General features: G+C 42.2%; 1 protein-coding gene across 11 annotated transcripts in view; it reads right to left on the bottom strand.

The window, feature by feature from the left end:
* MND1 (meiotic nuclear divisions 1) overlaps positions 1 to 22318 on the bottom strand; it is a 91336-nt gene that overhangs the window by 11815 nt on the left and 57203 nt on the right. For 6 of the 11 annotated variants that reach the window (XR_016211843.1, XM_008267299.5, XM_089302299.1 and 3 more), the window contains 2 exons: positions 17189 to 17263; positions 11092 to 11206 (listed from right to left, as the gene is read on the bottom strand). Coding sequence is in view for 7 of the 11 variants with exons in the window: in XM_008267299.5 (XP_008265521.3) it covers positions 11092 to 11206; positions 17189 to 17263 (190 nt within the window). In the remaining 4 variants the exon portion in view is untranslated. Of the gene's footprint in view, positions 1 to 3142; positions 3257 to 11091; positions 11207 to 17188; positions 17264 to 22318 lie in introns of all 11 variants that reach the window. The other 5 variants (XR_011378211.2, XR_016211844.1, XR_016211845.1 and 2 more) reach the window with 2 other exon arrangements.

Below are 22318 nucleotides of genomic sequence, written 5' to 3'. Positions count from 1 at the left end.
AGATGGCAGGGGCCCAAACCCTTGGGCCATCTGCTGCTGCTTTTCCCAGGCCATTAGCAGGGAGCTGGATTGGAAGTTTAAGTAGCAGGGACATGAACCAGCACAAGCCACAGTGTTGGCCCCTGTCCTTAGTTTCTTAAGGTGGAAGGCTAGATTACTGATTTCAGAACTTTCTTTCTCACTGGTTTTTAAATATCCTTGCTTACATATTAACAGATATCTCACTGCATATTGCTATAATTGCATCCCCTAAGTTTTTATGCTTCCCAAGCTTCCTTCTCTTATGTAACATCATTTCGTTGTTATCAGACATATTGTATACTTCAGTTCCTTTCAATATAGTCAATGTGTATTCTGCTGTTGTTGGGTGGAGGATCCTAAAGCTGTAAGGTTTGGATGGCTCACCTGGTTACCTCTTCTATTTTCTCGCTGTGTTCTATTGTTCTATCTCTCAGTCAAAGTGGGACACTGGAGATTGACTGGTTGGACTGTCCCCCCTTAAATCCGCAGTTTTTGTTTTGCATGATTTAGTGCTCTACTGTTAAGTGTATACAAGATATACAATTGTAATTTCTTCTTAAAAAATTGACCCTTATATCACTGCGATAACAGGTTATACTTGTCTCTAGTAACAATCGTTGTTTTACAGTTTATTTTACCTGGCTTAGTTTAGTTGCTCCAGTTCTTTTGTGGTTATTGTTTGAATAGTGTGTCTTTTTTATCAAACTTCTTTCAACAATCTGTGTTTCTGAATCTAATGTGAGTCTTTTATATACAGTCAGTTTTAGAAGATTTCTTCTATTCTGCTAGTCCCTACCTTTTAATTGGAGAGATTAACCCATTCTCATTTAGTGTAATTACTCATAAGGTAGTACTGACATCTGTAATTTTGCTATTTGTTTTCTGTATGTCTGTTTTGACCCTCAGTTCCTTCACAACTGCCTTCTTTCAGGTTAAATGGACTTTTTTTTTTCTTTTTTTTTTTATTTGACAGAGTGGACAGTGAGAGAGAGAGAGAGAGAGAGACAGAGAGAAAGGTCTTCCTTTTCCATTGGTTCACCCCCCAAATGGCCGCTGTGGCTGGTGCGCTGTGGTCAGCGCATTGCGCTGATCTAAGGCCAGGAGACAGGTGCTTCTCCTGGTCTCCCATGAGGGTGCAGGGCCCAAGCACTTGGGCCATCCTCCACTGCACTCCTGGGCCACAGCAGGGAGCTGGACAGGAAGAGGAGCGACCGGGACAGAATCCGGCGCCCTGACTGGGACTAGAACCCGGGGTGCCAGCGCCACAGGCGGAGGATTAGCCTATTGAGCCGTGGTGCCGGCCAAATGGATGTTTTTTAGTCTACCATTAATTTTCCTGCAGTAACTTTTACTAAATATTTTTGGATTATTTTCTTAATAATTGCCCTAGAGATTGCTACTAGGATCTGTTTTTTTTTTTTTTTAAGATGTTTATTTATTTATTTGAGAGGCAGAGTTACAGAGAGGGAGAGACAGACAGAAAGGCCTTCCATCCACTGGTTCACTCCCCATGTGGCTGCAATGGCAGAAGCTGGGTGGATCTGAAGTCAGGATCCAGGAGCTTCTTTGGGATCTCCCATATATGTGCAGGGACCCAAGCACTTGGGCATCTTCCACTGCTTTCGCAGGCCATAAACAGAGAACTGGATTGGAAGAAGAGCAGCCAGGACACAAACCAGCACCCATACGGGATGCTGGTGCCACAGCTTAGCCTACTATGCCATAGCACCAGCCCTTGCTATTAGTATCTTAATTGATCAGGGCCAGTACGGTGGCATAGAAGGTTAAGCCTCCACCGACAATGCTGGCATCCTACATGGGCACCGGTTTCACTTCTGATCCAGTTCCCTGATGTGCCTGGGAAAGCATTGGTGGATGGCTCAGCACTGGCCAATGTGGCCATTTAGGGAATGAATCAGAGGATGGGAGACCCCCCTCTTCCTCTCCTTCTCTCTTTGTATCTCTGCCTTTCAAATAAACAAATCTTTTAAAAAATCTTAATTTAGCCGGCGCCGTGGCTCAATAGGCTAATCCTCTACCTTGCGGCGCCGGCACACCGGGTTCTAGTCCCGGTCGGGGTGCCGGATTCTGTCCCGGTTGCCCCTCTTCCAGGCCAGCTCTCTGCTATGGCCAGGGAGTGCAGTGGAGGATGGCCCAGGTGCTTGGGCCCTGCACCCCATGGGAGACCAGGAAAAGCACCTGGATCCTGGCTCCTGCCATCGGATCAGCGCGGTGCGCCGGCTGCAGCGGTGGCCATTGGAGGGTGAACCAGTGGCAAAGGAAGACCTTTCTCTCTCTCTGTCTCTCTCTCACTGTCCACTCTGCCTGTCAAAAAAAAAAAGAAAAAAAAAATCTTAATTTATGACAATCTAGTTCATATTAATAAACAGTACACAAAAACTTTGCTTCTATAAAACTCCATTCTTTCATGCCCCACTTTATGCTGTTATTGTAGGAAATTTCATTTTATACATTGCTGGAGTCAGTAGCTAGTCAGTATTTAACCCAGGTCCTACAATACAGAATATGAATATCTGAACTGGCATCTTAACAACTAGGCCAAACACCTGACCTTCCATGAATTTTTGGAAGACTCCTCATGTAGATTTATTTTTGTTGCTTTATGTAGTTGTGTTTTAAATCAGATAGAACAAAGGGAAATAGAAACAAAAATACATGTATATGCAATACTTCAAAATGTAAGTGGAAAAATGAAATTCAATGATAAACTTAGGAGAGTTTGCTGCAGTAGTTAAGACACTACTTGAGATGCTAACTCATACTACAGTACCATGTTCAAGTCCTCGCTTCACTCAATTCCAGCTCACTGCTAATGCACACTCTTGGAAGCAGGATGACAGCTCAAGCACTTGGGCCTATGTAACCCAAAGAGACCCAGAACCACATCTGGTTTCCTAGTCCCAGTCACTGTAGGCCTTTGGGAAGTGAACCAATGGATGTGAGACCTCTGTCTCTCTGCTTTTCGAGTAAATACATTTTTAAGTTGATTTGGGCATATAATTTTTTGAAATCCATGCACAGTTGGTTCATAATACTCATTTTCATAATATAATTTTCCATGAACTTTCTGAAGGCTCTTTGTACTGTCCTTTATATTTACCTATGTAGTAATCTTTATCATTGTGATGTATTTCTTCATGCTGAACAAGCAATGGTCTAGTGTCCTTTCACTTCAGTCTGAAGGGCTCCCGTTAGTATTTTTTGTAGGGTAGGTCTGCTAATGACAAAGTTTTAGTTAATATTTACCTAAGAATATGCATTTTTTCTTTATTCTTTTTTATTTAGGCAGAATTGTACCAAACATAAATGCCCCAAGCAGAAATTCATTTTTGTCTATTTCTTTTTTTTATAAAGAGAATATCATTTTTTTAAAAAAGTTTTATTATTCATTTGGAAAGGTAGAGTGACAGCAAGAGACAGAGACAGACAGATTTTTCCATTTGTTGGTTCACTTCCCCAAATATCCACAAAAGCTAAGGCTGGGCCAGGTGAAAGCCAGGAGCTAAGAAATCCATCTCAGTCTTCCACATGTGTGGCAGGAATCAAGTACTTGAGCCATCATCTGATTCTTCCCAGGCATAAAAGCAAGCAACTGGATCAGAAGCAGGATTCAAACTGGTATTGTAATACGGGGTGCAGGCATCCCAAGCAGCTGCTTAACCTACACACTGCACCAACGTGCTTGCCCAAAAAAGCTGGATCAGAAGTGGAGGCGTGGCAGCATAACCCGCTACCCCAAACACCTGCTCCAACTGAAAATATCCTACTTTGCCTTTAAATTTAAAGGTAAATGCTTCTGAATACAGAATTCTTGGTTGACAGGTTTTTCTTTCAGCACTTTAAATATGCCATCCCAATGCTTTTGGCCTCTAGGATTTCTAACAAGAAACAAGCTGCTAATCTCACTGAAGATCTCTTGTCTGTGATGCATTGTTTTTTTCTTGTCAGTTTCAAAACTCTCTTTATCTTTGCTTTAGACAATCTGATCCCGATTCATGGATCTCTTGGAGCTTCAACTATTTGGAGTTCACTGGGCTTTTCTTATGTGTGCATTAATGTTTTTCATCAAGTCTCAGCTATTATTTCTTCAAATATTCTTTTTATCCCTTTCCTTTCCCGCTTTGCTTCTGGAATTTCCATTGTGTGCACTGGCACTCTTGATCGCATCCCATGGATCTTTAAGTCTCTGCTAATATTTCCTTATTCTCTCTGTTCTTCAGACTTGGAAAATTTCAAATATCTTCAAGTTTACTGATTTTTCTTCTGCTTGGTCAAACCCATTATCAATTCTTACAGTGCATTTTTCATTTCAGTTACTATAGCTCTCAACTTCAGATTTTCTATTTGGTTACTTTTAAATATTTTCTGCCTCTTTATTGATGTGGTCTCTTTGGTGAGATAGCATTCTTAGACTTTCCTTTTGATCTTCAAACATTTAAAACAGCTGGCTCAAAGCAGCTGTCTCATAAGCCTAACATCTAAGCATCCTCAAGAATAATTTAAAATAATATATTGAGGCAACTTGGAAAAATCAGAGTTGCCCTTCTTTAGTGTTTTAACTGTTAACATTTCTTTGTTTAGTGGCTTCTCTGAACTAATTTTGTAGTCTGTGTTCTTTGTTAAGTCTGGATACTCAAATCTTTACTCAGCTTAGTGGTCAGCTACTGACTAAACAGAAATTTGCTTAAACACCTGGACTAAATCTCTTTGCAAAGAGGCTCTTTGAAAAAGGGTCTGCAGGTCTGCAGGGGCTGATGCTGTGCACAGCAGGTAAAGCTGCCTCTTGCAGTGCCGGCATCCCGTACAGACACTGGTTCAAGTCCCGGCTGCTCCACTTCCGATCCAGCTCTCTGCTATGGCCTAGGAAAGCAGAAGATGGCCCAAGTCCTTGGGCTTCTGCACTCACGTGGGAGACCTGGAACAAACTCCTTGCTACTGGCTTCAGATCAGCACAGCTCCAGCTGTTGCAGCCACCTGGGGAATGAACCAGCGGAATGGAAGACCTCTCTCTCTCTGCCTCTCCTTCTCTCTGTGTAACTCTGACTTTCAAATAAATAATCTTTTTTTTTTTAAAGATGTTCAAAGACTGTGTGTGTGTATGTGTGTGTGTGTTGGGGCAAGATTAACACTCAGCTAATCTACAACTCTGCCTCCGTTTTCACTTCCTACTTGGAGCATTAAGGTCAGCTCCACGTGAACTCTGAACCTTCTCTTGTCTTTACTGAAAGTGTGAGAAGCCCTAGGTATGCATGTAGCCTTCTAGATTTTCAGGAATATATCATTTCTCAAGGCACTGATAGGTGTCTTCTTCAGCTTCTCCTTTTAAGTTTTTGATGAGTCTACTATTTGCCTTAACTGTTATACATTACTTAATACAGCTGTGAAGTTAAAATTCTTGCCAGTAATTGCTTTAGACAAACACTTCCTGGGGAGAAGCTATTAGCACTGGGCTCCATGCCAGGTCCTTAGACAAGCCTTTCATTGGTATCTTTCAGGGCGCCATCAGGCACGTAAATAATGACAACTGTTTAGGACCGACTCTCTCAAAGAGCTCCACGTGCATTCTGTTCCCTCTGACAACAGCAGTTGACGTTTGTGATCTTGGAAGGCTACTGCTGAGATGGAGGATGGGGAATAAGAATCGGCAAATTAAAATACCACAAGATTCACTATTACTGAGCTTTGGCCACTGTCCTCTAATAGGCTCTCAAAGTTTTTGTTTAATTTCCACAGTTCTTAAAAAGTTAGTTGTGACAATTTTTATGAGCTTTCCTAGAGAGGTGAATTTTCAGATACTGTCTACCATTTTCACTGGCATCTGGCATTTTTTTTTAGAATTAAAAATTCTATAATGAGAATTTATTGATTTTGTTTGAAAGGCAGAGAGAGAGAGAAAGCTCTTCTATCCTTTGATTAACTCCCCAAATGGCTGCAAGGTCAGGGTTGGGCCAAGTTAGAGTCAGGAGCTCAGAAGTGCATCTGGGTGTTCCACATGGGTACAGGGACTCAAGTACTCCATCATCTGCTGTTTTTCCAGGCGCATCAGCAGGTAGCTGGATTGCAAGTGGAGCAGCTGGGATTTGAATTGGCACTCTGATATGGATGCCAGTGTTCTAAGTGGCAGCTTAACTTGCTATGCCCCAACACTGGTTCCTGGCTGTTGATTTCTAAGAAAATGTCAAAATGTAAATAATTCTTGCAGGCATTACAGAGATGTAAATGATACAAACACATGGCTATATGAACAAAAGGTTATCACTATTATTACAAATTATATTTCAAAATATACTTAGAGATAAGCCTGAGCACTACAATATGGGTGCTATTAAGAACTATATCCTAGAGGCTGGCACTGTGGTATAGTAGGTTAAGCCTCTGCCTGAAGTGCCAGCATCCCATATGGGCACTGGTTCAAATCCTGGCTGTTCCACTTCCAATCCAGGTCCCTGATAACGGTCTGGGAAAGCAGCGGAGGACTGCCCAAGTGCTTGGTACCCTGTACCCATGTGGGAGACATGGCTCCTGGCTCCAGAATGGCCCAGCTCTGGCCGTTGTGGCCATTTGAGGAGCGAACCAGGGGATGGACGACATTTCTCTCTGTCTCCCTCTAACTTTGCCTCTCGAATAAATAAATCTTTAACAAAAAACCTATTAAAATCCATTTGTGAAACTCATAATCCTTTAATCCAGTGTAATATGTTCTACACTAACATGACAGCTGAAATCCTATTAAATCCATCATCAAGAAACACATTTTAAAAACAGTAATTTCACTTGGAAAGGAAATCTGGAGCTGAGTAAAGGTCAAAGTCTAAAAGTTCTCTAAAGTTAGTGACAAGATCACCGGCATCTTCTATTGAACTATTCAGGTTTCTTGGATCTGTAGGTTTTTATATTTCATCAAATTCGAAAAATATTAGCTCTTATTTCTTCAGATATTTTTCTGATTCACCAACCTCCCATCCGTGACTCCTTTTGAGATTTCAATCACATTTATTAGGACACTTGCAGTTGTCCTACAGATCTTGGATGCTATTTTCATGCTTTTTAAATTACCTCTTCACTTCAGCTTCTATTGCTAGGTCTTTAAATACACTGCTCCTTCTTTCTGTCGAATCTAACCCAAGCCAGTGTACTTTTCCTGTCAGATGTGGTAGCTGCCACGGTCAGAAGTTTGATAGCTATATATTATTTATTTATTTATTTATTTGGACAGGCAGAGTGGACAGTGAGAGAGAGAGACAGAGAGAAAGGTCTTCCTTTGCTGTGGGTTCACCCTCCAATGGCCGCTGCGGCCAGCGCACTGCGGCCGGCACACCGCGCCTGATAGCTATATTTTTATATCTTCCAGGTTTCTACTTTGCTTTTGAAAAGCTAGAATACAATGAAAGTAACTTTTTAAATGTTTGGGTCTGCTAATTTTACTTTCTGGGTCAGTTTTGATGATGATGATTTTTGATAAGATCATTCTGCTCTTTATGAATGCTTCCTACTTCTCTGTATGCCTGGTGATCTTTGCTTATTTGCCACCTATAACAAATCTTATTGTTTTGGCTGCTAAATATTTTGGTATTCTTATAAATATTCTTGAGATTTGTTCTGGGCTGTATCTAAGTTACTTGGCAATTGTGTGATGCTTTCAAGTCTTGGTCTATGGCTTATTAGCAGAGCCAAAGCAGAGTCTAGGGTTAATCACTCCCCTTTACAGAGGCAAGGCTTCCTTGAGAACTCTACCTACTGCCTGGGGATAGTCTCCACAGTTGGACTGAATACCTGAGGGACACCCTCTAGATATAGCCAGAGTTCTTTCTGTGCAACTCTCTCTCGTACACTATTCTCTGAACTCTTACTGTATTACTCTTCCTGGATCTCTGCTCCATTTCAACTCCGGAAACTACAGAGCTTTGCCTGGGTTCTCCCTCATGTGCTGCAGCCAGGAAAACTCTCTCAACAAAATAAGCTGGGCCAAGTGTAGGGCTCATTTTACCTGCTTCCTCTCTCAAAGAACCATTGCCTGCTGTAGCCTGATAGCAATTATTAAAAACCGCTATTTCATCCATTTTGGTTGGTTTAAGAAGGGAAGATAAATCTGGAGGCCTTTACACTCTTGGCTGGGAGCAGAAGTGCTGCAATTGAATGCAGTTTCATGTTTGTTATTCTGAACTTTAAAAGCAGAGGAACTGAACATTTCTCATAAAGTATGAACTGTACTTGATCTAAAAATGTTTTTACAGATATACAGATTTTGACAGTTTATTTTTCTTAGGATGGTAGTTTAGTGGCTTTCCTTAGAAAAAGATATCCTACCTCTCATATCTAAAATATTTATGTAATAATTATTCTACATATCTATAAAATGTTTTAAGTTTTCTATAATTAAAGCTCTGCCTAAAAGTAGATTATTTTTAATGAAGTAAAAAGACTGCACAATGGGGCCGGTGGTGTGTTGAAACGGATAAAGATGCTACCTGCTAAGCCGGCATCCCATATGGGCTCTGGTTTGTGTTCTGGCTACTCTACTTCTGATCCAGTTCCCTTGCTGATGCCCTGAGAAAGCAATGAAAGAGGGTCCAAGTGCTTGGGACCCTGCCACCCATGTGGGAGACCCAGATGAGCTCCTGGCTTCAGCTTGGCCTAGTGCAGACTGTTGCAGCCATCTTGGGAGTGAAACGGCAGATGGAAGATTTCTCTGTCTCTCCCTCTTTCTTTCAAATAAACAAATCTTATAAAACAAACAAAAGATCTGCACAAGAGAGAAGGAAGGACTCTTAGCCTCAGATAAAAAATCAAGAGGCTGGCATTATGGCATAGTATGTTAAGCCTCCACCCACAGTGCCAGCATCCCACATGGGTGTCAGTTCGTGTCCCAGCTGCTTCTCTTCTGATCCAGCGCTCTGCTAATGGCCTAGGAAAGCAGTAGAAAATGGCCCAAGAGCTTGGGCTCCTGAACCTGTGTGAGAGACCTGGCGAAAGCTCCTGGCTGCTGGCTTCAGATTGGCCCAGCTACAGCTGTTGCAGTCATTTGAGGAGTGAACCAGCAGATGGAAGACCTCTCTCTCTCTCTCTCTCCCTGTCTGTAACTCTGCCTTTCAAATAAATAAATGAATCTTATAAAAAATATATATCTAAAGATTTATCAAAATTAATTCAAGCACATAGATCACTTTACATGGCTGAATATATAACCATTAAGAGATAATCTAGGTCTGATAATGGTGAAAAATGATAAAGTGTCTTAATTCCCTGAAATCCAGAAAGCTTTATTTTTCTTCTCTCAGGCCCATATCCTGCATAATATTCATAATGGCATTTTTTCCTTGGGTTGGAAAATAAATTTCTAAACTTCTAAACTCAAGAGATGACATGGACAGCAGAATGCAGGAAATCAGTATAAAATTTCAACTGCGGTTCCTCCTCAGTTGTGCTATCCCACTCTCCAGAAACCCACCCTCTTGCGTACGCCCTGAAACTGTCCCTCTTCAAGTCTTGTTACCCTTTCAGGAGGTGCGGTGCTGGCTAACACTGCTGCCTGGTTTAGATACGAAGGAATGGCAGCATCTGACGTCACATGCCTGAAATGAAAGTTTTCCATGTCATCCATCAGTTGGGCATAGCTCTCTATCACTGTTGATTGCTTTGACCTCAAAATGACCCCTGGCTCATCATCCCCATTAGTGGAGGTCTGAGTGGCTTAATAAGCCTAATAAGGGTTTCCAGCCTTTCCTAATCAGACGATGTCAAAATCATGAAAAAGACTGAGGATGGGAAGTCACAACTGGTCGTGATGTCATTCAGGGTCACCTGTCCAAAGAAAACAGCTGTGGCAGTCCGATGGGGACAGCGAAGCAGAAAAGCTGAACTGTTACTGGGTGTAGCCAAGAGCTGTAGGCTGTAGACACAAAAGAGAACGAAATAGGCAAGGCAAGAGATAGAACTCCAAGGAAGAAGTATAAGATTTGCACAAAACTGACATCAGGAAGAAGGGAAACAAGCATCAGATTTGGTTACTGTAAAAACAGATTTTTTATGATGAACTGCTAGAATGGACAGCCATTTTGACCACGAAAATGAATCACCTGAAAGCATTAAAACTGGGTAAGAAATCTGCCCCTCAGGTTCTCCGTCTTGAGATGCTACCCTAGACAAGGCACACACATCTGATGCACCTCCTTTGAAGAATCACAGGCTTACTACCTCGTCCCTGCTGCTGCAGTGTGCTCGTGCTCCTCGAGGGCTAGCTGACGGTTGGTTACAACTTTCAAACAGAAAGGGGTTAGTTTGGTAGCACATTTGGGTAGGGCTTTCTCCTGCTAACATGTCTCCCAAAACACTTGATTGACAGAGAATTTGCTGGCTTAGGAATTCTGCCTTTACCTCTCTAAAAATAGCACCTCAACTGCTAAAGCAAAGCCTCCACCTAAGACCATTCAGGCTGGGCACTCCATTTGTATCAACTGTGCTTCCTGCAGTGGAGCTAAACAGGGACTGGTATCTAACATGAAGTTTAACTTCAGATTTATGTGTACACTAACTGAACTATTTACCCATTTTTAATTGTAAAAAAATTCCATGAAGCACTAGGCCACATTAAATGCAAACTATCCTCAGGGTGATTTTAAAGTAGCAAATATCTTCAATTTCTTTCAAAGCCTTCAATTACACACTCCAATACCATCATATGGTGTCTTTTTTCTGGGGCGATAAGGGTGGGATTCTTTCAAGAATTGAGGACCAAAGTAGTTCTCTCACTGGCTCCTCAGTTTCTTGTGGTTATACCTGTCTCTTTCTTTGTACCCCATTCACCTCTGTACTTCTGAAATGCTTACAATGACACTGTTTAGAGCTTTAACACTAGACTCCTTAATGGAAACATTAAGGTCATCTTTTCCTATTATGTTACACATATAAAATGACAGCATTCAAAACACCAAGTTAACTGGTTTTATTTTCTCCTATACATAGAGAATGGATACCAGGATACCAGGCAATCAGAAAAAAAGTCTCTTTCATTCACACAGTTAAAGACCCTCATGTTGAGGTATAACTCACGTATTTCTTCCACAACTTGTGGGTCACATTCCTTGTATTTCTCCACTTCTGCTTTTAGTTGGTCCCTTTCTTCCCGCAGTGAAGAAAGCTCTTTTGCTATCATGGCTCGTTCTTCCTACATTCCAAATTGTTTCATGTTCAATTCAGACAAACAAAATCCCGTATGTTATGAGGTAATACATTTTATAAACACTTTATTTCTGACACATGCTGTGCATTAGGTTTTTTGATATATACTATATTACATACATATAGTCACAGTGTAAAAACAAGCTCAATTCTTGTCCTTCTCTGAAACCTCACTCATCTTTCACATATATATTAAACAGCTGAGTGGTAATAAAATAAATGAGGTTAAATTATGCTAACTCAAAGATGATGTCATCACATAAGGAAAAATACTGTACTACTCTTTATGTAATTTCACAAGATTGTGTCTATATTTAAGTAGTACTTTATAGCAGTATGATTCACTATAAAATTATCTTTAAAAATATTCTAGATAATCATCCTTACAGGTTGAAAAGTTAAGTTTTATAAATATTCTAGCATACCAGAATGAACAGAATTGAAGCCTGAGGTCTCCTGACACTTTAAAAGTAAACCAGAATAAAGCTTTATTCTTTTTTGTAAGGCTTTATTTAATTATTTGAGAGGCAGAGTTACAGAGAGAGAGAGGGAGAGAAAGGTCTTCCATCCACTGGTTCACTCCCCAAATGGCTACAATGGCCAGAGCTGGGCTGATCTGAAGCCAGGAGCCAAGAGCTTCCTCTAGCTCTCCTACTTATGTGCAGGGCCCACGTATTTGGGCCATCTTCCACTGTTTTCCTAGGCCATAGCAGAGAGCTGGATTGGAAGAGGTGCAGCCGGGTCAGGAACCAGTGCCCACATGGGATGCTGGCGGTGCAGGCAGAGCCTTAGCCTACTACCACACAGTGCTGGACCCCCAAAATAAATGTTTTAATTACAATGTAATTCAATAAACACCATTTGAAATTTCTAGCTGTAGATCTAGCAGGTAGTCAAGGTACAATAGGCATTCAAACTCATATTTATGAAAACTCAAAAGTAAATACAAACAAAAAATCAAATGCTAGCAAAGATTATGGTACAGTATTATAAGATAAATCTGAGGCAAAATTGAGTAAAGTTCAAGCTGCCTAAATGAGACTTGTCTAAGGATCTTTGCTATCCTGTAGTTGGTATTTGTACTTTACTACTTTTGTTTTTAGCCGTTTCCTTTGGCTGCAAAATGAGGACAGCTCCTTTGCAGACACTCTGCACAGAGAATGCATCCTCAGAGCAGCATGCTCTGAAGCAGCTCAAGCCAACAAACTCTCTGCGTGGACAGAAACGCTCTAGATCTGCGCTCTTCAAGGCAGGAGTCACTAGCTCACACTGACTCCTCAGTACATGATATGTGGCTACTATGACTGAGAAACTGAATTTAATTGTATCTAATTTTAGTTTAAATAGCCACATATGGTTAGTATATCTCATATTAGACAGCAAAGCTCAGGAGATCTAAAAATAACTCCAGGGGTGGGAGTTGTGGGGCGGCAGCTTCAGTTGCCACTTGACACCTGCATTTTATCACAGGCTGCTGATTCAAGTCCTGGCCACTCCACACTTCTGATCCAGCTTCCTACTAATGTGCCTGGGAAAGCAGAAGATGGCCCAAGAACTTGAGGTCCTGCCATCACATGGGAGACCAGGAGAATTCCTGGCTCCTGACTTTGGACTGGCCCAGTTGTGGATTTGGGGAGCGAACCTGTGGATGTTTAGGTGTCTGTCTCGTTCTTTCTCTCTTTCACATGCTGCCACTCTTTGCTTTTCAAATAAATAATCTTTTAAAAAGACTAGAATACAAGATGATAATTATTTGTCATCCTCATCCATATTACACATGCTCCAGAAGGAAAAATGGGGATGGGGAGGGGGCTGGCTTTTTCCTGCAGTGGGTTAAGCTGCAGCCTGCAAAGTCAGCATCCTATAAGGCTGCTAGCTCATGTCCTAGCTGCTCCACTTCTGATCCAGCTCCCTGTTAATGAGCTTGGCCACTCACATAGGAGACCTGGATGATGCTCTAGGCTTTGCCCTGGCCCAGCTCTGGCCATTGTGGCCATCTGAGGAGTAAACCAGCACATGGAAAATCTCTGTCTCTCTCTCTCTCTGTCTCTCTCTGTAACTCTTCCAAATAAATAAATATATATATATTTTTTTAATTTTTGACAGGCAGAGTGGACAGTGAGAGAGAGAGACAGAGAGAAAGGTCTTCCTTTGCCGTTGGTTCACCCTCCAATGGCCGCCGCTGCAGCCGGCACACCGCGCTGATCCGATGGCAGGAGCCAGGAGCCAGGTGCTTTTCCTGGTCTCCCATGGGGTGCAGGGCCCAAGCACCTGGGCCATCCTCCACTGCACTCCCTGGCCATAGCAGAGAGCTGGCCTGGAAGAGGGGCAACCGGGACAGAATCCGGCGCCCCAACCGGGACTAGAACCCGGTGTGCCGGCGCCGCAAGGTGGAGGATTAGCCTATTGAGCCACGGCACCGGCTCTAAATAAATAAATCTTTAAAAAAAAAAAAAAAATGATCGGGGCTGGCACTGTGGTGTAGCGGGTTAAAGCCCTGTCATCCTCACCCATATTATACATGCTTCAAAAGGAAAAACAAGGGCTGGGTGGGTTCTGCTATCACCTGAGAAGCTGGCATCCCATATGAGTACTGGTTTGACTACTGACTACTGGCTGCTCTACTTCTGATCCAGCTCCCTGCTGATACACCTGGAGAAGCAGTGGGAGATGGTCCACATGCGAAACCTAGATGGCGTTGCAGGCTCCTGGCTTCAGCCTGGCCCAGCTATAGCCATTGTAGGTATTTGGAAGTGAAGCAGAGAATGGAAGACCTTTCTCTCTCTCTCTGTAACTATGGCTTTCCGATAAATAATAAATAACTCTTAAAAAAAAAAAAAACAAACGAAAAAAAGTAGGGAGAATGATGAGACTATTTCAGGCATGGAAAGCCAAGACACTCTGGGGGAAAAAAAAAAAAAACCTAAATGAAAGATCTCTGCGAGTGAGATCCCAGTGGAAAGAATGGGTCATCAAAGAAGGAGGTACCTTTCTCTGAAGGGAGGAGTGAACTTCCACTTTGACCATGGCCTTGTCTAAATATGATCAGAGTCAGTGAACTCAGGGGGTAGCTCATGACAAGAGCCTAGGGTGATTACTGAGGCCATAAACAAGAGTGTCAATTGGTTAAGTCAACAACAGGAGTCACTGTGCACTTACTCCTCATGTAGGATCTTTGTCCTTAGTGTGCTGTACATTGAGATTTAATGCTATAACTAGTACTCAAACAGTATTTTTCACTTTATGTTTCTGTGTGGGAGCAAACTGTTGAAATCTTTACTTAATGTATGCTAAACTGATCTTCTGTATATAAAGAGAATCGAAAATGAATCTTGATGTGAATGGAAGGGGAGAGGGAGTGGGAAAGGGGAGGGACGTTATTGGGGGGAAGTCATTGTAATCCATAAGCTGTACTTTGGAAATTTATATTCATTAAATAAAAGTTTAAAAAAAAAGAAAAAAAAAAGAAAAAAAAAAGTAGGGAGAATGATGAAAACAAGAGAAGCAGAGTGGTGCACATCTGAGTGAACACAATGATGGCTCTCCAGACACTAAACTGGATTTGTCTCAGACGGTCACTAGCGCTGTGATCTTTGCCAAACTATTGAACTTGTCTATGTGTCTAGTTCCTCAAATGTAAAAAGAAGACAGCAATAGAGGAGGCCTTCTTAGACTGTCTGGCAGGGCTCAGTGAATATATGAACTGCATTTCAATAGTACTTTCCTGGCTCTTAGCAAAATAAACATGCTAGCTACTTACTTCTTCACCAAGCAGCATAGATAGCTAGTCCATAGGGGCTTGGTACTTCCAAAAATTCCTGGTAAGCTCAGGAATTGTCTTTCTCAGTAACCTTTCTGAATGACTATACTCTTCTGATAGGTACAGGTACCAACTAGATTTGCTGGTGGAGTTCCCCCCAAATCCTCCAAATTGTACTGGTTCTAATGGACTAACAGTAGACTGGCTGGCAACTTCTGGGCCCTGAGTATGCCACCATAACTGACGATGCTTTTATAAATTATTTCCAGTGTCATTCATAGAAAAAATGAGGATTAATTAAAGAAGTGGTAATCACAACTGCTAATTGAAGAAATAACATAACAGATTCAGGTAATGCCCCAAACTAACCTTGTCTTGAATATTCTTTAAAAATGATCATTCTCCAGTTCCTAGTTTTTTGTTATTTTGTTTTTGACAGAGTTAGACAGTTAGAGAGACAGAGAGAAATGTCGTCCTGCCATTGGTTCACCCCACAAATGGCCGCTACGGCCGGCGTGCTGTGCAGATCCGAAGCCAGGAGCCAGGTGCTTCCTCTTGGTCTTCCATGCGGGTGCAGGGCCCAAGCACTTAGGCCATCCTCCACTGCCTTCCCAGGCCGCAGCAGAGAGCTGGACTGGAAGAGGAGCAACCGGGACTAGAACCCGGGGTGCTGGTGCCACAGGCAGAGGATTAGCCTAGTGAGCCGTGGCGCCAGCCTAGTTCCCAGTTTTGCACACAGTTCACTTAAAAGAATGTATGTCAATCAAGTATGAAAGCATAAAGCTACCATAAATCTGTGATATAATCCTGTCTACATGAGAAAGTTTTCCAGTCCCCTCCTTTCACAGTTAAGTGATACAAACAGAGGCACACATGAAGTGCTTAGTAGTTCATGTTGCTCTTCAATATTTTTTAGTCATATATCCATTCCTGAGATAATGATGACACTAGACAGTAAAGCATCTTTAAAAAGCCTTTAACATAATACTTTAGAGAAACTACTTATGAAGTAGGTCAATATTCATTTAAATAGTTTAAAAATATCACCAGCCTACAAGGATACCACGTTGCTAGTTTTCACTTTGTTCTGCAATGAACTAGAGAAAGTGAAAACCTCTATAAAAAGTGTTGTAAATATCTATGCAGGCCTTGCCATGTACTAGGTCCTCTTAAGTGCTTTGCAAATATTAAGCAGCTTAATCCACACAATAACTCAGTGAGGTAGACTGTATTATCCCCATCTTACAACCAAGAGCAGAGAATGTGGAAGACTCAAACCCGGGCAGTCTGGCTTCAGGACTTGTATTCTATGCTAATATGGCTTTATAAAGCAATAACTGGGTGGGGCTGGCACTGTGGCATAGTGGGTGGGGCTGCCGCCTGCATTGCCAACATCCCATATGGGCGCTGGTTCAAGTCCCAGCTGCTCTACTTCCAATCCGGTTCTCTGTTGTGGCATGAGAAAGCAGTGGAAGATGGTCCAATTCCTTGGGCTCCTGAACTGCTGTGGGAGACCTGGAGGAGGCTCCTGGCCCTTGGCTCCTGGCTTTGGATCAGTGCAGTTCCAGCCATTGCAGCCAACTGGGGAGTGAACCAGCGGATGGAAGACCTCTCTCTCTCTCTGCCTCTTTTCTCTCTGTGTAACTGTGACTTTAAAATAAATGCTTTAAAAAAAAAAAAGGGGGGGGGGGCAAGAACTGCGGTAGTAAGTCTGGTCCACTTTCCGTGGATCCTACCAGGTCAAACATTCACGTTCTTTGTTGTGATCATCTCCTCTTCTGTTAGGAATGGCATCCACCTCACATAGAGTCTGGTGTCCTAACTCTTGTACTTAAAGTGCCATTATCAGAGCCGGCACTATGGCACAGTGGTTTAAAGCCCTGGCCTGCAGCACTGGCATCCCATATGGGCGCCAGTTCAAGTCCTAGCTGCTCCATTTCCAATCCAGCTCCCTGATAATGCAGCTGGGAAAGTAGCAGAGGACAGCCCAAGTCCTTGGGCCCCTTCATCCATGTGGGAGACCTGGAAGAAGCTCCTGGCTTCAGATCGGCCCAGCTAAGGCTGTTGCAGCCATTTGGGGAGTGAACCAGTGGATAGAAGACCTGTCCCTACTTCTCTGTGTAACTCTGTCTTTCAAATAAATAAGAATAAATCTTAAAGAAAAATAAAAACTTGCCATTATTAAAGAATTAATAAACACAAACTTACCGTCTCATGTCGGCCAATTTTAGCTTTCTCAATATTTTTCTGTAGGTTTGCATACTTTTGGTTTCCCTCAGACAACTAGAAAATCAAAAACAAATAAATGATTTGATAAGATAAACTTTATTGACACATAGTTTATGAAGATAAAATAAAATATATTTTTGGCTCATGTCAATGTCAAAAATAGTCAAACTACACTGGAACTAAACTCTATTTTGAAAAAAATAAAGGACTAAAGAAACAGTGGGGAAGAGTGAAAAAAGTATAAAAGATGTGTTCTTATTTCCTGAATAAAAATGAGTATTATGCCCTCAGTTTTTTCCACATAGTTTCCAATTAACCAGTTCCCCACCCAAAATAACTTGAGGTCTATCTAGCTAGAAATTGTATTGTACAGGCCGGCGCCGCGGCTCACTAGGCTAATCCTCCGCCTTGCGGCGCCAGCACACCGGGTTCTAGTCCCGGTCGGGGCACCGGATTCTGTCCCGGTTGCCCCTCTTCCAGGCCAGCTCTCTGCTGTGGCCAGGGAGTGCAGTGGAGGATAGCCCAAGTATTTGGGTCCTGCACCCCATGGGAGACCAGGAGAAGTACCTGGCTCCTGCCATTGGCAGCGCGGTGCGCCGGCCGCGGCGGCCATTGGAGGGTGAACCAACGGCAAAGGGAGACCTTTCTCTCTGTCTCTCTCTCTCTCACTGTCCACTCTGCCTGTCCAAAAAAAAAAAAAAATTGTATTGTACAGAAACAGATGGATAGACCAATGGAACAGAATAGAAACACCAGAAATCAACCCAAACATCTACAGCCAACTTATATTTGATCAAGGATCTAAAACCAATTCCTGGAGCAAGGACAGTCTATTCAATAAGTTGTGCTGGGAAAACTGGATCTCCACGTGCAGAAGCATGAAGCAAGACCCCACCTTACACCTTACACAAAAATCCACTCAGCATGGATTAAAGACCTAAATCTACAACCCGACACCATCAAATTATTAGAGAACATTGGAGAAACCCTGCAAGATATTGGCACCGGCAAAGACTTCCTGGAAAAGACCCTCGAGGCACAGTCAGTCAAAGCCAAAATCAACTATTGGGATTGCATCAAATTGAGAAGTTTCTGTACTGCAAAAGAAACAGATGAGTAAAGAGGCAACCAACAGAATGGGAAAAAATATTTGCAAACTATGCTACAGATAAAGGATTAATAACCAGAATCTACAAAGAGATCAAGAAACTCCACAACAACAAAACTAACAACCCACTTAAGAGATGGGCCAAGGACCTCAATAGACATTTTTCAAAAGAGGAAATCCAAATGGCCAACAGACACATGAAAAAATGTTCAAGGTCACTAGCAATCAGGGAAATGCAAATCAAAACCACAATGAGGTTTCACCTCACCCTGGTGAGAATGGCCCACATTCAGAAATCTACCAACAACAGATGCTGGTGAGGATGAAGGGAAAAAGGGACACTAATCCACTGTTGGTGGGAATGTAAACTGGTAAATCTACTATGGAAGTCAGTCTGGAGATTCCTCAGAAACCTGAACATAACCCTACCATTCAACCCATCCATCCCACTCCTTGGAATTTACCCAAAGGAAATTAAATTGGCAAACAAAAAAGCGGTCTGCACATTAATGTTTATTGCATCTCAATTCACAATAGCTAAGACCTGCAATCAACCTAAATGCCCATCAACAGTAGACTGGATAAAGAAATTATGGGATATGTACTCTACAGAATACTATACAGCAGTAAAAAACAATGAAAATCCGGTCATTTGCAACAAAATGGAGGAATCTGGAAAACATCATGCTGAGTGAAATAAGCCAGTCCCAAAGGGACAAATATCATATGTTCTCCCTGATCGGTGACAACTAACTGTGCACCATAAAGGAAACCTGTTGAAGTGAAATGGATACTATGAGAAACGGTGACTTGATCAGTCCTTGCCCTGACTGTTGATGAACAACTTAATACCTTATCCCTCCTAGTATTTTTTTTTGTTTGCTCTACTTAATACTATTGGTTGAATTCTGTAATTCATACATAGCTATTCTTAAGTGTTGATACTTAACTGAAAAAATGATCCCTGTTAAATATAAGAGTGGGAATAAGAGAGGGAAGAGATGTACAATTTGGGACATGCTCAAGCTGACTTGCCCCAAACGGTAGAGCTAGAAACGTGCCAGGGGATTCCAATTCAATTCCATCAAGGTGGCATGTACCAATGCCATCTCACTAGTCCAAGTGATCAATTTCTGTTCACAATTTATCATAATGATAGGACTAAGAGTCAAAAGGATCATATAAACAAGACTAGTGTCTGAAAACACTAACCTATAGAATAAAAAAGGGAGAGAACGATCCAACATAGGAAGCAGGATACATACCAGATTCATAGAATGGCAGATGTCCTAAACAGCACTCTGGCCTCAGAATCAGCCCTAAAGGCATTCGGATCTGGCTGAAAAGCCCATGAGAGTATTTCAGCCATGGAAAGCCAAGATGCTCTGTCACAAAAAACAAACAAACAAACAAACAAAACAAAACAAAAAACCACAAAAAAAAAAAAAAAGAATCACCTAAATAAAAAAAAGATTTCCACGAGTGAGATCCCAATGGAAAGAACAGGTCATCAAAGAAGGAGGTACCTTTCTCTGAAGGGAGGAGAGAACTTACACTTTGACTATGACCTTGTCTAAATATGATCAGAGTCTGTGAACTCAAAAGGCTTCCATAGGCTTGGCAACTCATGACAAGAGCCTAGGGTGATTACTGGTGCCACAAACAAGAGTGTCAATTGGTTAAGTCAACAACAGGAGTCACTGTGCACTTACTCCTCATGTAGGATCTCTGTCCTTAATGTGCTGTACAGTGTGATTTAATGCTATAACTAGTACTCAAACAGTATTTTTCACTTTGTGTTTCTATGTGGGCACAAACTGTTGAAATCTTTACTTAATATATACTAAACTGATCTTCTGTATACAAAGAGAATTGAAAATGAATCTTGATGTGAATGGAAGGGGAGAGAGAGCGGGAAAGGGGAGGGTTGCGGGTGGGAGGGAAGTTAGGCGGGGGGAAAGCCATTGTAATCCATAAGCTGTACTTTGGAAATTTGTATTCATTAAATAAAAGTTAAAAAAAATTAGTAAAAAAAAAAAAAAAAGAAAAAGAAAAAAAGAAACTGTATTTGAAGGCTGGTGCCGAGGCTCAATAGGCTAATATTCTGCCTTGTGGAGCTGGCACACCAGGTTCTAGTCCCGGTTGGGGCACTGGATTCTGTCCCAGTTTCCCCTCTTCCAGGCCAGCTCTCTGCTGTGGCCCGGGAGTGCAGTGGAGGACGGCCCAAGTGCTTGGGCCCTGCACCCCATGGGAGACCAGGAGAAGCACCTGGCTCCTGCCTTCGGATCAGCAAGGTGCGCCGGCCGCTGCAGCCATTGGAGGGTGAACCAACAGCAAAGGAAGACCTATCTCTCTGTCTCTCTCACTGTCTACTCTGCCTGTCAAAAAAAAAAAAAAAAAAAAAAATTGTATTTGAAAATTTAAAACTAGTTATGTTTTATTTAAATTACCTCTTCAAATATCATTTGACTTCTGACTAGTCTTTTCAAAATATCCACGACTGTTTCTTATGGCCTTAGAGTATTGTGACTTGTTTTGCTAACAGTCAGTAATCAAAGTATCATTTTATTCCTAAATATCTTATGAGGTATTACATACCTCACATACTAAGTTCTTAGGAAAAAAGTCTGTTAGACTGTTGAGGTATGCATTACATACCTTAAAAACGATCAGAGAGTAGGTATTTAGCTTAGAAAGTAAGATGTCTGCATCCCATCCTGCAGTGCTTGGTTTAATGCCCAGCTCTTGCCAATGCAGGTCCTGGGAGGCAGCAGTGATGGCTCAACTACTGGGTTCCCACCACCCACGTGAGAAACCTTGACTATATTCCTAGTCCCCTACTCTGGACCTGGCCCAGCCTCAGTCATTGCAGGCATTTAAGAAGTGAGACAGAGGAAAGGAGCTCTCATTCTATCTGTCTCTGTGTATCTCTGTCCAACAAATAGACAACTTTTTAAAAAATGATCAGCTTAAGCATTTTACTCAGCTTAGAATGCAGATAAATGAGATGTAGAAATAGATTAATAACAACACAAAAAGAGTATAGATACGGAATACTCATTAGCATGTGGCTAGGCCTACACCTAAACAAGGCCTACCATATCTTCTACATATCTACCATATCTTCTACAACAAACGAGTTAGAAATTTTAGATGCATTTGATTCAGTAATAGCCTTCCTAAAAAATAATCCATATCTTCCTAACAACTGGGTTATAAGCATTTAGAAAATAGCTAACAATTGGGTAAATTTAGTATTTGTTCACTAATTAAAAGAAACCAAAGGTGGGCAGGAGGGACCCAAGTACTTAAACCGTCACCTGCTGCCTCCCAAGGATAGCTGTGCCACTTCAGAAGTTAACTAGCAATGATCCACGGTGTCTGAAATGGGGAAAGAGCTGATTCTGACCATGGAAGATAACAAGAAAAGCAGAGTAACTGCATTCCCAGGGGAGAGATGGAGAGAAATTTGCAGCGGAAATTCTACAGAAAGAAGAGGTGCCATGGAGCAGAATGGGACAGGACAAATACACAAGAGCCAAGTGGGAACACCACCGGTGACTCCCGTAGATGGTGGCTGGAGGAGACAGCATCTTCTTGGAGCAAAGTGAGAGGCGTCTGCGGCAGCCGACACCACTGGTGAGATCACCTGAGATCACTCACACTGACTCTGAGTTTGGTCTGGAGCACTAGCCAGGGGCAGGGTGCCCACCTAACAACATGAAGGGAGAGCACACTGCCTTTTCCCACCCCCCGACAAGGGTACCCACCGACTGGCAGGGAGGAAGTGCCATCTCAATAAGGCCAGCAGAAACTGTTGTGGTACACTTGTGCGCTACAGAGGATTTTATCGGAGGGATAAATCTGTGCTGCCCACTGTCTTTGAGTCTAGCCTGGAGGCTTGGCAGGGGGCAGTGCATCCACTTAGGCCTGTGAGGCACTCCTCTAACCTCACTCTAATCACGAGGGCCCAGACACAAACTGCCAACGTGCAGCACTGA

Source organism: Oryctolagus cuniculus, chromosome 8 (genome assembly GCF_051225735.1).
Source record: "Oryctolagus cuniculus isolate XC-2025 breed Fujian yellow rabbit chromosome 8, ASM5122573v1, whole genome shotgun sequence".
In the NCBI taxonomy this organism is placed as follows: Eukaryota; Metazoa; Chordata; class Mammalia; order Lagomorpha; family Leporidae; genus Oryctolagus; species Oryctolagus cuniculus.
Note: the sequence above shows the minus strand (reverse complement) of the source record. Positions and strands in the feature narration are given on the sequence as shown.